General features: G+C 52.0%; 2 protein-coding genes across 2 annotated transcripts in view; both read left to right on the forward strand.

Annotated features, from left to right (window-relative positions):
• Positions 1-10396: 10396 nt before the first annotated feature.
• Positions 10397-11812, forward strand: LOC113211268 (zinc finger protein 84-like). The gene has a single exon (XM_052268067.1). It carries the CDS (start codon positions 10698-10700, stop codon positions 11478-11480), a length of 783 nt encoding a protein of 260 aa, XP_052124027.1. The 5' UTR covers positions 10397-10697; the 3' UTR covers positions 11481-11812.
• A 255-nt stretch (positions 11813-12067) lies between these two features.
• Positions 12068-13834, forward strand: part of LOC113211272 (zinc finger protein Xfin-like) — a 7622-nt gene continuing 5855 nt past the window's right edge. The window contains exons 1-2 of the mRNA XM_052268035.1: positions 12068-12095; positions 12196-12530. Of these exons, the coding sequence (XP_052123995.1) occupies positions 12068-12095; positions 12196-12530 (363 nt within the window). The remainder of the gene's footprint in view (positions 12096-12195; positions 12531-13834) is intronic.

A 13834-nucleotide genomic window follows, 5' to 3' on the forward strand; every position in this document is an offset into this window, starting at 1 on the left:
CTCTCACTCCCTCTCTTTCTCTCTCTCCCTCTGTCCCTCTCACACACACATGAGGGCGCGTGCGCGGGATCGCAGCTTGTCGCTACAAAAGGGTTATTATTGGGGTCGCTTGGGGTTGGATTGCAGGGGAGCTTAACAAAACTCTTTGAGTACGCTCCGCCACCTCAGCAACAGGGAGGGGGAGCGAGTAAAGTGTGTGGCCGGCGGTATAAGACAGTTGCTTTTGTTGGACACGACGTTTTTAGACGTCGTACGCAGTAAGCACGGGCGCTCCTGGTGGTTTGATAGTTCTCATGCGAATATTCCTGACTTGCAATTTTAGAGCAATTTTCGCCGCGTGAAAACTTAGGTTATGATCAGAATTTTTATTTTCAGCAATCATACAGAATGCTCGTTGAAAATTTATGTGGAAAGCGCAGAGTCCCCCATAAGTGGGACCAGACAAAATGAAAAATAATAAAAAGGAGGCAAATTTCCCCCCGCAGGTGTTTGAACGAGGGTCTGCAGGCGCCATTATCGTAATGCCCTTAATGCGGGTGAACGGGGTATAATCAGTGCAGCGTGACACACCGCCGGGGCGCACGCTAACGGCATGCGTGTGTGCGATGGTATCAGGCGCGTGTGTGTTTTTTACCTTGGGAGCTCGTCGTGTCGTCACGCAGCGCGCCTGCGGGGTATGCACGCCCGTCGAGCAGGGCTGCTCTCGGGCGGCCTATCTCGCGGGCGTTCTGGCTGTAACGCCTGGGAGGTGTGCACGCCCGCCGCGCAATGCTGCTCCCGGGCGGCCTACCTCGCTGGCGTGCTGTGCTGGCTGAAACGCCTGCGAGGTGTGCACGCCCGCCGCGCAGGGCTGCTCCCGGGCGGCCTACCTCGCAGGCGCGCTGCCCCACGCGCGCTCCGGGCAGTGTGTCTTGGGCCCGGGCCGGGCCGCCCGGGGCGGCGGGGGCCCCTTGTGGCCCCAACATGGCGCCTTCCTTGTAATCAAGGCGACTCTGCGCCCTGCCACGCTGCCATGCGACGCCCAGCTAAGTGGCCCTGTCCTACACAGCCAGCAGTGAGCCGGCCAGGGGCACGACCAGTGAGCCGCCGCAAGGGGGAGAGAGAAAGAGACACTCAATTGTGGATCCTCATGAAAATTGGAGACGGGCTTCCATCGGCGGTGGTTGGGCTAGTGCTGCGCTCCCCGCTGTGGCCCGGGGACCAGCATAGGGTAGACGTTTCGCTTTCCTTCTGTTTTGTTTTCTCCCAAAATTCGTTGTATTTATGATTTTCATCCATTTTTCAAGGAGAACCCTCTGCTCCCGCCGCCGCTGTGCAGCAGTTTTCTGCTTTGAACATTAAAAATTTCGCGGGCACGGTTTCGGCTCGCTCGAGGCCGCCGCCACCGCCCGCGCCCGACAAGGCCAGGCTGCCTCTGCCTAATGAATTAATCCTGATATCTGGAGAGCGGCCCCAGCCTCTGCACACGCGGAGTTAAATAGTCCAGCGAGCCCGTACTTTTTGCGCCACCCACTCTCTCTCCGGCCCGGCCGGCCCCCCGCAGCGCGCCACGCAGACACAGACTTCGCAGCAGCAACCTGGGCGAACCAGCCGAGCAAGAGCGTCCCGGCGCTCGTGCTATACGGAATGAAGGGGGAGAGCGGGAGCGCAGTAGAGACACTGTTGGTGTTTGTGCGCAGGGCGCATATGTCGTTGCCGTTGTTCAGTTGGTTTTTGTTTAACCCTTTCTAAATTAAATGTTTATTTACTTTCTACTGCTTGGCGCGATTCGAGCAATCTGCAGATGGCAGCAAATGATCTGATCCTCACACATAAAACAATGATGGAGCATTTTAAATGGCGGCAAAGTTTAATGCCTTTTGAGAAAGGCACGACACTATTTCAATATATATATGAAAATTTAGCATCTTCGCGGTCTTTCTAGAGGTCCGCATTCTTGAATGCCTTTGCAAAGGCATAACAATCATTTTAGTCCTACCTTTGTTGTTACCAGTGCAGTGTGTGTCAGCAGCGGATGTTTCTTAAAATTGCTGCAGAAAGTTTGACACAGTGGCGTGGAGTGTTTGTTAGAGGACACATGTCACGAGGGGCAGGCCTCGCCATGGTGTCTTCTCGCTCGCCCACAATCAACTAAAATTTAGTGTTCTCTTGGACGGGATAAAATCAGAAGGAAAAAAAGAAAGGATGTCGTGTGACTTGTGACTTGTTTGTCCGCTCCGCCTGCCAGCCTTGGCCGACCCCCGGGCGGTCGGTCGGGCGAGCGCAGCCGACTCGCCTCAATCAACTATTACAACTCCCTCCCGTCCCTCCGTCTCTCTGGTTAACTCGCTGGTAATCTGTCGCCCTTTCGTCTGCCGGGGGCAATCATGGCCTCCTCGGGGGCGGCCGCCGCTGCGCCGTCCCGTCCCTCTCGGGGCCCGCCCGCCACTTGGGCCCCTTGGTTCTTGGACCCTTGGCACTTGCGGGCCCTGCTGTTGGCGACGAGGTGGACGCACCGATCACCACGGCGATGCAATGGTAACATGGGGTGGTGTCACCATGGGGGATGGAGCCCGGTCCGGTGGTGGGGTGGGGGGCGAGTGTCTGGAGCAGAGCATCGGGGCGTTCTCTCTTTTTGCCGGAGCTCGCTCAAACATTTATAGAGGGCCGAGACCTCTGTGTGGGCGCGCTTGTGTGTGTGTGTGTGTGTGTGTGTGTGCGCGCGCGCGCGCCAAGCCGCCCGCTTAGGGTACCCTCCTATTGGCATGGCCACAGAGATTGTCCTCCAGGGGTCGGTCGCCGTGTGGGCGAGCGTGCCTGGGTAACATACCGGTAAAATGAGCAAGAGCGCAGAGGGAGGAGCACTGGCGGGAAAAGAAGGAAAATGGGGAGGGGGGGTGGCAAGGGGCATTCGATTAGAGAGAAAAATAGAGAGAGGGCTTGGCGGGGGGGTTGCTTTTGGGAAAGAGGTTGGGGCGTCGCACCACTACTACTGTCCGCCCCGCGTAACTTTGGCCTCTCACGAAGACACTATTTGGACGTTACGTTATCTGCACGCGAGCGGCTGGAGGGCCGGGCCGGCCAATGTGAACGGGGAAACGAAATCGGGCGGCGGACGGCGCCGCGCGGCTCCCCGGGGTCACTGGGGCCTAAAGAGTTAATCAATAGCTCCTGCGTGACGCGTGCACAGTCAAGGGCTCTATTCCGCTGTAACGATGGTCATCAACGGCACTAGAGTGAGCATTATTACGTGAGCAGGGGACGCCATACTGGATGCATTCCTTTTGTGTTTTGGCTATCCTGAAGACTATTGCAGCTCATATTTGTTTAAAATGGTGTGCCTTTTATTGTGGATTTCAGAATAATTACGTGTTTTTATAAAAACTCTACAACTCTTTTTTGATCACAATGAAGCCTTGGAATTTTCGCCTGGTATTCCAAGGCAACCCCTTGCATGGCAGACCCAAAATTTCAAGGCTTTTCAATGGCAGATGGTTTCAAGGCAGATTCTGTGATTTCAAGGGTCGATATTAAAATCATCTACCCGTCTTTGAAACTGACGTCCAAGAAAAACGTTTTACGCCCACTTTCGGCCCACTTTATTAATTTGTTAATACATGTGCACTTCTTGCTTTCACTGTTATTGACATTACTTCATATACATTGTCGAAAAAAACATCAAATCAATTGGTTTCTTTTTAGTTTATTTCTGTTTCTTTTTTCTTCTTGTTTTTTCTTGATGTATCATCTGCTAAAAAGTAAATCGCGCATAATGCGCATTTCCTCTGTGTTTGTGTGGTCTGGTTCCACATTGATCCGTCTGGACGGGATGGCCATCGCGGCGAACGGTGCGCGCGCGTTGACAAAAGGGTTGGTCATATCTCATTCACGCGTGTTTGTCTTTCGAGATGGCACGCCACTCCGTGGCGATAGAAAGGGAGAGATACCCTCCCGTTGTATTGACACTGGCAGGGAGCGCGCGCGATTTGAAATAAACTCTCGACCATGCCTGCCTAATTGTGGGCCAGCCTGCCACCCGCCACCCCACGGTTTAAAAAAAATGTGAGGGCGAGGGGCAACTAGTGTATTTCTGTAAAAGGCTTTCGCGTGTATTTCTTGCATTTTCCTTGTACTTTGTAAGTACGTGTTTTTCGTTGTATTTCTTTGTGTTTCGTCGTATTGTCCAGGGTTTGTTTTTGTTTTTTGTATTTTTTCTGTAGGTATTTTTCCTATTTCTGCGTATACACGATTTCTTTGAGTTGGCCGCCCCTCTCCCACGGTCCACGGTAACGCTGGACGCCGCACCTAAAGTAGTTGTGCTGGAGGAGTGCTGCTGTTGCTGGAAGCTAGATTTCAAGCAGCAGTAGCAGCGAGATTGGACCAAGACAAGCTCAGTTGAGCAGCACGACAACGTCCTCTGCCTTTACTGCGCGGTCTGTTTAATCTGCGCTGGGGGGTCCTGGAGGAGCCTGGAGGGCGGAGGGCACGCTGTGCGCCGCGCTGACCACCTGGACCGCGCCCCCCCGCCCTCCTAGAAAATGATTCCGCCATATTCGAGTAGAGTTTCGCGTGCAGGGCGGGGCTGAAATTTGTTTCCAGGAACGCCTTTTCCTCTTCCACGGGGCCGCCCCCAAAACTGGCTTCATTACGCCGAGTAGGGGATAACCGCATGTCCTGGAGGGCATGGAATGCCCCCTCTGCTGCTGCGTGCTGACGGAGCAGCAGCGCTGCTGCTCGCAGGAGGCCTGCTGCCGCCTGCTGCTGCTCTAAGGGCGCCCCGCTAACGGATTGCCACGGGCCGAAATCGAGTCGGTGAGAAAAGGGCGGCGGACGCTGCTCTGCCGGAGAAAAATGCAAAGAAACATGTGCCGGGACAGAGGGGGCGTGGCGCGGCGTGGCGACGTGGACAAACGGGTGTGGTGGCGGGCGGCGGGGCGGGGTGGGCCCGTCGGGCGGCCGCATCATTCAGCATTTCGCACCGCGCGCGCGCAGCGACGGAGGAAGGGCGGAGAGCTAGGAGGAGGAAGAAAAAGTTTTCCTCTTCAGAATCACGCGAGAAAGGCAAAAAGGTACAAAACGAGCAAGGTGAAGTTTTGTAGAAGGAAAACACGTGTGTGTATGTCGCACACTCGTAGGTGTGTAAATGCCCATTCGTCCACTTAAGAGAGTAAAAGCGTGAATTTTCTTTTGAAAAATTACCACTCGTGTCTCTACAAATGGCTGGGAGCATGCCTACTCGAAAATTTCGTGTGCTGCGAATATCCAAATAGTCAATATCACCAAATACCAGTGAATATCACTGAACAGCGGTGAATAATCAGTGAAAAGCAATGAAAATTCACTATGAATAAATGTCTTGTGAATGTTCGCTAATATCAGCTGAATACGTATAAGAGATTAACCCACGCGTTAATCGTGAGTATTTGAAGTTGGTGCCCCCTCGTGGCTTTGACACACCTACAAGTGTAAACTTGGGTTCTCGTTGTGGGGCAGCAGTAACAGCAGCCGTACCAACCCAAAATCATTTTTGCCCCCCGCGCGATGAAAAAGTGATTTGGTATTGCTTGTCTCGGGCCGGCCGCCAGCCGGCTCCGCTCTCGGCCAACCCCTGCCTCGGACCTAACTTGGCCGCTTGTCTGTTTACCTGCCAGTTTGACACTCCGGACTGTCTCTCCCTCTCTGGACTTGCTTGCCGTTGGCTCGCCGTGGCGTGGAGATATGATAGCGCGGGCTGGCTTTGGTCGCCCCGGCCGCCGCCCCCGCTCCGCCGCAGGGATGGTGCTTTCGCGGCTTTGCCGGTTCGCCAAGAGAGCGGAGGCCAATGGTGCCCCTGGGGCCCCCCCACACGGCCGACCGGCGGAGGGCCGCCGCGCCCCGCCCCCGCTTTTGCACGACAATACTGCCCCCGCCCCCTCCCCTCTGCCGCTGTGGGCTACTACAACGTGGGGCGCGCAAACACAATCGGGGGCTGCAAAACACTCCTCTGCTGGCGGAATCATTCCCCAGCAGAGGCCACTGTGGGTGCGGGCGCGCTGCCGCCCAGAGTGGTGCGAATTGTTTTTAAAAGTATACAAGCAAGTTTTGGATCCCGCAGGGACAAAGGTGGTATCTTACTATCGTTCCATTTAATCGGTAGAAAATACCAGCGCAAATTTTAATTATACATTGCTTACTACGTTTGTACACCTCTATCAGTTCACGATGACCTATGTTAGCACTTTGAATCTCATAAAGATTGGGTGGGGTGGCGTTTCGCTGCTAGACATGGCCACCATGTGCCCACGTCGTGGAAGGGATCTTCTTTCCGTGGTTTTGTATTTGTGTACTCGATACGCCGCGTTCTTTTGAGGTGTATTTGCCTGCGCGCTTTAGGTCTGTGTTTCGTACTGCCGCGGAGGGGAAAAAGCGAGATGAGTTTGAGAAATATAAACATGCACATGTTAATAACTCCCCTTAGGCCGACTGTCCAGGTGGCGGAGAGGCGAGCCGGCCGGCCGGGCCGGGCAATAGCTGGCAAATGAATCCATGTTCGCAACAACAACGAGGCCGCGCCGGGCTGCTCAGCTGAGCGCGCGCTGGCTGCTGGCTTTGCCTTTTGCTGCAGCCCTAGAGGGTGCGGGAGGAGGAGGGTCAGATCTCATCCCGTATGTGGCACCGTGATACGGGAGTATGCGTGCGCGCGTTGTGCGTTTGTATTTTCCCGCTTGAGTTTTCCCGCTCAATCTCCTGCGCCATGTACATATTCGGGGCCGCGCCTCCGCCCCTGCACGGGTTTGGGTCGGGCGGCTCTGCTACGTAGATGACGATACACATTTATATGCGGGGAGGCGGCAGGGCTATCACGGCCTCGCCGCATCGAAACGGCCGCACACTCACACATGGAGTGTGAGGGATTCTTTCCTCTCGGTGGTTCTTTCTTCTCTCCTCCCCCTCCTTTTATTGTTTCTCTAAGGCAGCGCAGCGCTTGAATGATTTCAATTTTACCTCTACACTTTCAGACGCACTATTTCTCTCATGGAATTGCCTGTACCAATCAAAGCGCTTCCCTCTTGGTTGCCATGATAGTTATTGTAGCATTTTTTGATGATTTCAAAGACTATTAGCCAAACTTCGACATGACTTTTCATTGGATCATGTAGGCGTCAATAATTTTTACTACCTTTAGGACCCTGTTGCATTTTATTACACAGGCATGAAACTGAAACTTTCTGACGCAACGCTGCAGAGAAGCGACTCATCACCTTTTTTCTTTACCGGAAGGGTTGCAGGACCAAGAAAGTTGAGCGCGTTCAACCCCGGCGAGTGACTTTCCCAAGGCTATTGTGATTGCCGGGTCGACAATTAGCTGAACAGCTGGCAGCAGCCTCCCACCCACCGCACGCAGCTGTTGCTGACCGACGGCGGCCGCGCCCAGCCAGCCCAGGGCCCCAATCTCTTCTTAAGAGCAATTTACTCATTAGCCAGGATTCCAGCGATGCGAGTGCAGTGTGGGCGAGGACAGCGTTGGCCACTAGCCTAGCTTCATTGGCGGCGGCCAGCGCGTAGTTCGTCCTTGTCATCAACTACTCCTTAACGGTACGACCGTCAGGCGTCAGTGGTTTTTTTTTCTCTTCCGCCGACTCAGTGTGATTTTTTTGTCTCGTCTGCTCTGCGCTGACCGACCCCCTCCCCCTCCTTCACTCCTCCCCATGTCTCTCTTTCTGACACACACAGTGACTTCCCCCAGATTCATGCATTTGTGAACGGTCATTTTGGGCGCGCATCTATATTTCAGCGCGACAGAATTGATTCGTCTGATCCGGATAACTTGCGTTGTTTCTTCGATTCCTTTTTCGTTTCCCCTCTGTACCTCTTCATCACCCTTCCCTCGCCCTCCTCTCCTCTTTTCGTTCCCTTCGTCACCGCAGAGCAACGTACTCAGTAGTTTAAAGCGCAAGAGGTTTTCAATGTTCTTATGTTCATTTTACTTAGGCCGTCAAACTGCCTTCACTTTACACTTGCAACGTTCCTGCAACGAAACACCTGATTACCCTCCTCCATGAACCGGCTATGGCTTGGCTAGTGGACGCAGCTGAAAGACAATTATGTATTTTCTATGCGAATGTTCTGCAGAAAACTAGACAAATAATAAAGGGAACTTTTGCACTCCTGTTCGCAATCAGACGCTGGAGGCCTGCTGGTCGCGGCCCATGGCAGATTGTACGAGATGAGCAGAGGCGTCCCGTTTTAATTGTCCGCGCGCCACGCCATGGGACGCCTTAATGGACTCCTCATTCGAGCCATGGGCGTACGAGGGGAGTGAGCAATGGCCGTCGAATCAGTCTTTACAAAACGTTTCTACAGCGATAACTAAATGCGTAGTTCTCAACGTATACGCGTGCATTGTGCTGTCGAACCATTAGACGCAGGCGCTGTTTCAAGTCCGGCTGACGGGGTTTAGGTGGGTAGTTCGGGTTGACTATACAGGGAATTTGTACAGCAAATTGCACACCTTATAGGCAGCTTCTTCGAGCTTGCTGCCGATTTCTCATCCCCCTCCCCACCTCCTCCCCTCGCCACCCTGTCCCCCAACCAAAATGCGGGTAGTGAGGAAGTGTTTCTCGGAATAAGTTCCTAGAAGAAACTGCTTTTGTTGAAGAGTCTGACTTCTTTCGCAATAGATTTCTGAAAAGCTGTGGTCAGTTTTGAACGTCGAAAGTGGGTACAGCACCTTTTTATTTTGTTTTACAGCAGGCAATGCCCTTGTTGCCCCGGCCCGGGCGAGCGCTGGATATATCCCGTTAATGATATGCCTCGTGTGACCCAGCATGACGTCTGCTTTACCAATTAGACGAAGATCATGCACCCAAAATGAAATTGAAACGACCCTGTGTGGCGTATCTCTGTATATATGCGGGAGGAAGCGACTGCTTGGCCGCCACACCAAACCGCCAGTCGTAATTTAATGTCAAAAATGTGTATCAGCTTTCCTTCCGGCTCAGCCGCGCGGGGGTGGGCCGACGACGTCGGTCGCGCGCGTTGGTGATATCTTTACAGTCGCGGGAGAAATGCGGGCCTTCAATTTTTAGGTGGAACGTGGGTGCTTTTTCTGTTTTGTTTTGTTCTTTTAAATTTATGGTTTACCGCTTTCCCGTGTTTTAAAACGCTAAATTAAAATTTATGCTCTTCCCCCACGTCGCGTTCTATACCAATTCGAGAGAGAAAAGCATATTACTTTCGAAGCTAAAGCTTCTCCAGTAAGAAACCCTATCAGGCAATAAAAGCTTCTCGAGGAAGAAACCCCACCAGGCAAAAATAACTGTCGGCCAGACTGTCTCGTTGAACCGTTTCCGTGCCGAGCTGTTTGCCAGCATGTTTGCGGTGCCACGGGTGCGTGTGGAGCAGGAAGCCCCATCAGTTAATCTGTGGGCGCGCGGCGCCAGCGGCACCCTGCAGAGGGCCCTGGCCCGCGCCGCCGGATGGACCCTCACCACATGCATATGCCGCTTCCTCGTTAGCGTTGTTAGTGACGTCACCATGACGACTGACTGTCGTGAAATCGCTTTATATTACCAGACTCGCGCCGTCTGCCGGCGGCGGCGTCTCTGGACGAATTGATCTCCAGCAGGGCGGCGGCGGCGCCCCGCGCGTGTCGTGGGAAGAAACACGTCAACGACGCCGTCAACCCTTTACGGAGCGTTGGTCCGCCCCTCGACGACGACCCGAACCGCCGCCCCCGACCCACAACATTCAATTAATTATGATGAACGCGACACCCCTCGGCTGCCTGCTCGGGTCCCTCCGCCCTTCCTCTGCGCTTGATGAAGTGCCCCCTCTATCAGGACACGCCCTGCGTGAGGCCAATACGGAGACTACCAATGGTGTGTGTGGGAGAGAGAGAGAGAGAGAGAGAGAGAGACGGGGTTGAGGGTGTTGCCAGCACGGGGATCCACCGAGTGCGGTGTGTTTCGACCAGCCCGGCGCGGCGCCAGTTGAAAAAGAACGCGAACCTCATTTTACTGTTGCAGGTGATGAGCCCGCAGGACACTGACTGTTTTAAAAGGATCGACGTGGCTCTCTCCTCTTCCAAGTGATACCTCGTTCAATGACCTTGTGAGCAAGCAACGAGATATTTCCTGCCGTCAACAAAAATAAAGATTCGCAGGGTTTGCTTCAGTTTCCGATGATCCTTACGCCCCTGTTTCAGGCACTGCGTTTGTTTTCTGCCGCCGTGGGGTGATCAGCGCCAGTCCTTCGCGCGCACACTACTGGCGGTGTCGGCCCTTCAGTGCTGGCAGTCCTGAAGCACTTTTTAAACGTGACTGCACCTTCGGCTGCGCGCCTTACACGTCTTTTTGTTGCAGGCCCTGCATCTGCTTCTGCTGCCATGCTCTCTCTCTTCGCTGCAGTGCCTCATCAGTGCAGCAAGCGCATGTCATTGGTGGCGGTGGTGGTGTGGGTCCCTCAGCGGCAGGCGCAGTCGCACTGCGAGCTCTGACGCACTGCTTTTCCTGTCGACAGGTACCGGTACACCGCCAGGACAACAGTCGGCCTACCGGAACCAGAATCTGGAGATCAAGGCCGAGGCCGAGACGTCCGCTGTCGGCCACGGCGTCGACGGTGTGAAGAACGAGCAGCTGCGACTGGTGGTCTCTGGGTGCTACTCGCTCCGCGACAGCCGCGCTCGTGACCCCCAGAACATCCTTGGAAGCGACGCAGTGAACCATCAAGATAGTTGTATGAAAGGACATTTGCGGAAACGCGCCAATTTAGGGTTTAAGTGTAAACAATGTGGCAAAATGTTTCATGCGAAAGCTAAAATGGAAGAGCATTTATTATGTGTTCACACAAGTGAGGGGCGTTTCAAATGTGAAACATGTATGCGAGTTTTTGCTGAAAAAAGGAATCTAGTTGAGCACATCAGGACTCACACTGGCGAGATACCCTATCAGTGTGACTTCTGCGAGGAACGTTTTGATATTAAAAGTTCCCTTGTTGCACACCTTAAGACACACTGTGACGACGACGCACCTACCGTCGATGCAGCCGAGGTGAAGCAGGATGGTGCAGGCCAGAGCGTACACACTGTTCATAAACCTTATCAGTGTGACATCTGCACAAGTCTTTTTACCCAAAAAGGTCACCTTGTCGAACACATCAGGACACACACTGGCCAGAGACCTTTCCAGTGTGACATCTGCAAGCAACGTGTCGCTTCCAAAGGTACTCTTGTCGCACACATCAGGACACACACTGGGGAGAGACCGTACAATTGTGACTTCTGTAAGCAGCGTTTTGTTGTAAAAAGTACCCTCATTAAACACATCAGGACTCACACTGGGGAGAGACCTTTTAAGTGTGACAATTGCAATATGCGTTTTTCTACAAGATTTAACCTGACAACTCACATCAGGACTCACACTGGGGAGAGACCCTATCAGTGTGAATCCTGCAAGCAACGATTTACACGAAAATCTTACCTTGTTAAACACCTAAAAGCACACTCTTGCGAAAAGGCATAGTATTGTAGCTGATTTGATTAACGGATTACACGTGAATTAAAAGTTATCGCTTTTAATACTGTTAAACTAACCGCAGTTAAAATCTCGTTGGAGATCTTTCATAGACAAGTAAATTTAGGTCACAGCCACTATATAGCCGATATATTTCATTTAACTGTCTTTTGTGGAAGATAAGCTGGCTCATAATATGTGAACGATGGTCTTTCCTACCCTTCTAGTGTATTTCAATAAGTCTCGAAACATTGTATTTTGCGTTCTTTACTGATGTTGTGGCCATTTTGTGTCGAAGATTTAGACAATTTTGTCAATTTCATTATGAAGAAGCATTTAGTTTACACACTTTTTTGTTTGCATTGTGTTGATGTAAATCATTTGAAATAACATTTACGAAAAACATTTATCGTTTCAATATATTTTGTTTCATTTTTACCTACTGTTGATTGGTGTGACCGCTGAGTGCTCTCTTCCTCTGTATAACGACAGAAAGCCGAATGGCGCGCAAAACCTTTTAAATTGGGTCTTAAGTCTCTGTTTCTGCTGCACGCCTTAAAAGTCTTTCGCTACTGCAGGTGCCTCTCTTGCTTTTGATGGTAGTTTCTTCGCCCTGGGGTCACGGTGTCTTCCTTTAGTCCTTCACGCGCACGTCGGTGGCGGTGTGGTCCCCCAGTGCAGGTTGCCCATCCGAACTCTAACGCGGTGCTTTTGCTGTTGACAGATGCCGACTCCGGTACACCACCTGTACGAGAATCCTTCGACTGGGAGGAGAATCCGGAGATCAAGGCCGAGACGGGCGCTGTCGACCACGGCGATGATCCCAATGCTGGCGTCAAGGACAAGCAGCTGAGGCTAGTAGTCACTGGGTGCTACTCGCTCCGCGGCCGCCGCGAACAAGACCCCGAGGACATTGCCGACAGCAGGGCCTTGGAGGGCGACGCAGGGGACAGTCAGCAATCGGCGGGTAGCGAACTGGCATCGAACGGCGACCCCAGTGACGCCCGCAAGAACGAAGCACCTGCTGTCGAGGCGAAGCAGAATGGTGCAGAACGGAGCGTACATACTGTTGAAAAACCGTACCAATGCGACATATGCAAACATTGTTTTGCTATAAAAAGTACCCTTGTTGCCCACATCAGGACACACACTGCGGAGAGACCATTTCAATGTGACTATTGCAAGCAGCGTTTTTCTTATTCAAGTGACCTTGTCCGACACATCAGGACACACAATGGGGAGAGACCTTACCAGTGCGACATATGCAAGCAGGGTTTTGCTGTCAAATCTAACCTTGTCGCACACATGAGGACACACACTGGGGAGAGACCTTACCAGTGCGAAATCTGCAACCATCGTTTTGCTATAAAAAAAACTCTCGTCGAACACATCAGGACACACACTGGGGAGAGACCTTTCCAGTGCGACATCTGCAATTATAGTTTTTCTGCAAAAGGTTCGCTTCGGAGGCACATCAGGACACACAATGGGGAGAGACCTAACCACTGCGACATCTGCAAGCAACAATTTACACAAAAATCTCACTTTGTTAAACACCTAAAAACACACTCTTTGGAAAAGGCATAGTATTGTAGCTGATAGGAAAAATGGATAACACTTGAATCAAAAGTTATCGATTTTAATACTTTTATACTAACCGCAGTTAAAATCACGTTGGAGATCTTCAATAGGCAAGTAAATTTACATCTGAGCCACGATATAGCCAAGATATTTCGTTTAACTGTCTTTTGTGAAAGATGATCTGGCTCATAATATGTGGACGATGGTCTTTTGTACCCTTCGATTGTTTCAATAAGTCTCGAAATATTGTATTTTGCGTTCTTTACTGATGTTGTGACCATTTTGTGTCAAAGATTAAAACAATTATGTCAATTTCATTATAAAGAAGCATTTAGTTTGCACACTGTTTTGTTTGCAATGTGTTGATGTAAATCATTTTAAATAACATTTCCGAAAAACATTTATCGTTTGAATATATTTTGTTTCATTTGTACCTACCGTTGATTGGTGTGATCGCTGAGTGCTCTCTTCCTCTGGATAACAACAGAAAGACAAGTGGCGCGCAAAACCTTTTAAATTGTGTCTTTAGTCTCTGCTTCTGCTGCACGCATTAAAAGTCTTTTGCTGTTCCCGGCGCCGCTTTTTCTCCTACTCGCAGTCCCTCCTCTTTGTGCTAACAGCGTCCCTCAGCTCTTCATACGCATGTCGGTGGCGGTGTGGTCCCTCTGTGCAGGTGGCCCATCCGAGCTCTAACGCGGTGCTTTTCCTGTCGATAGGTGCTGGGCCCGGTACTACACCGCTAGGACGAGAGTACGTCGACTGGGAGGAGAATCCGGAGATCA

This window comes from Frankliniella occidentalis, unplaced genomic scaffold, assembly GCF_000697945.3.
Source record: "Frankliniella occidentalis isolate FOCC.00 unplaced genomic scaffold, Focc_3.1 Scaffold63, whole genome shotgun sequence".
Taxonomy (NCBI): domain Eukaryota; kingdom Metazoa; phylum Arthropoda; class Insecta; order Thysanoptera; family Thripidae; genus Frankliniella; species Frankliniella occidentalis.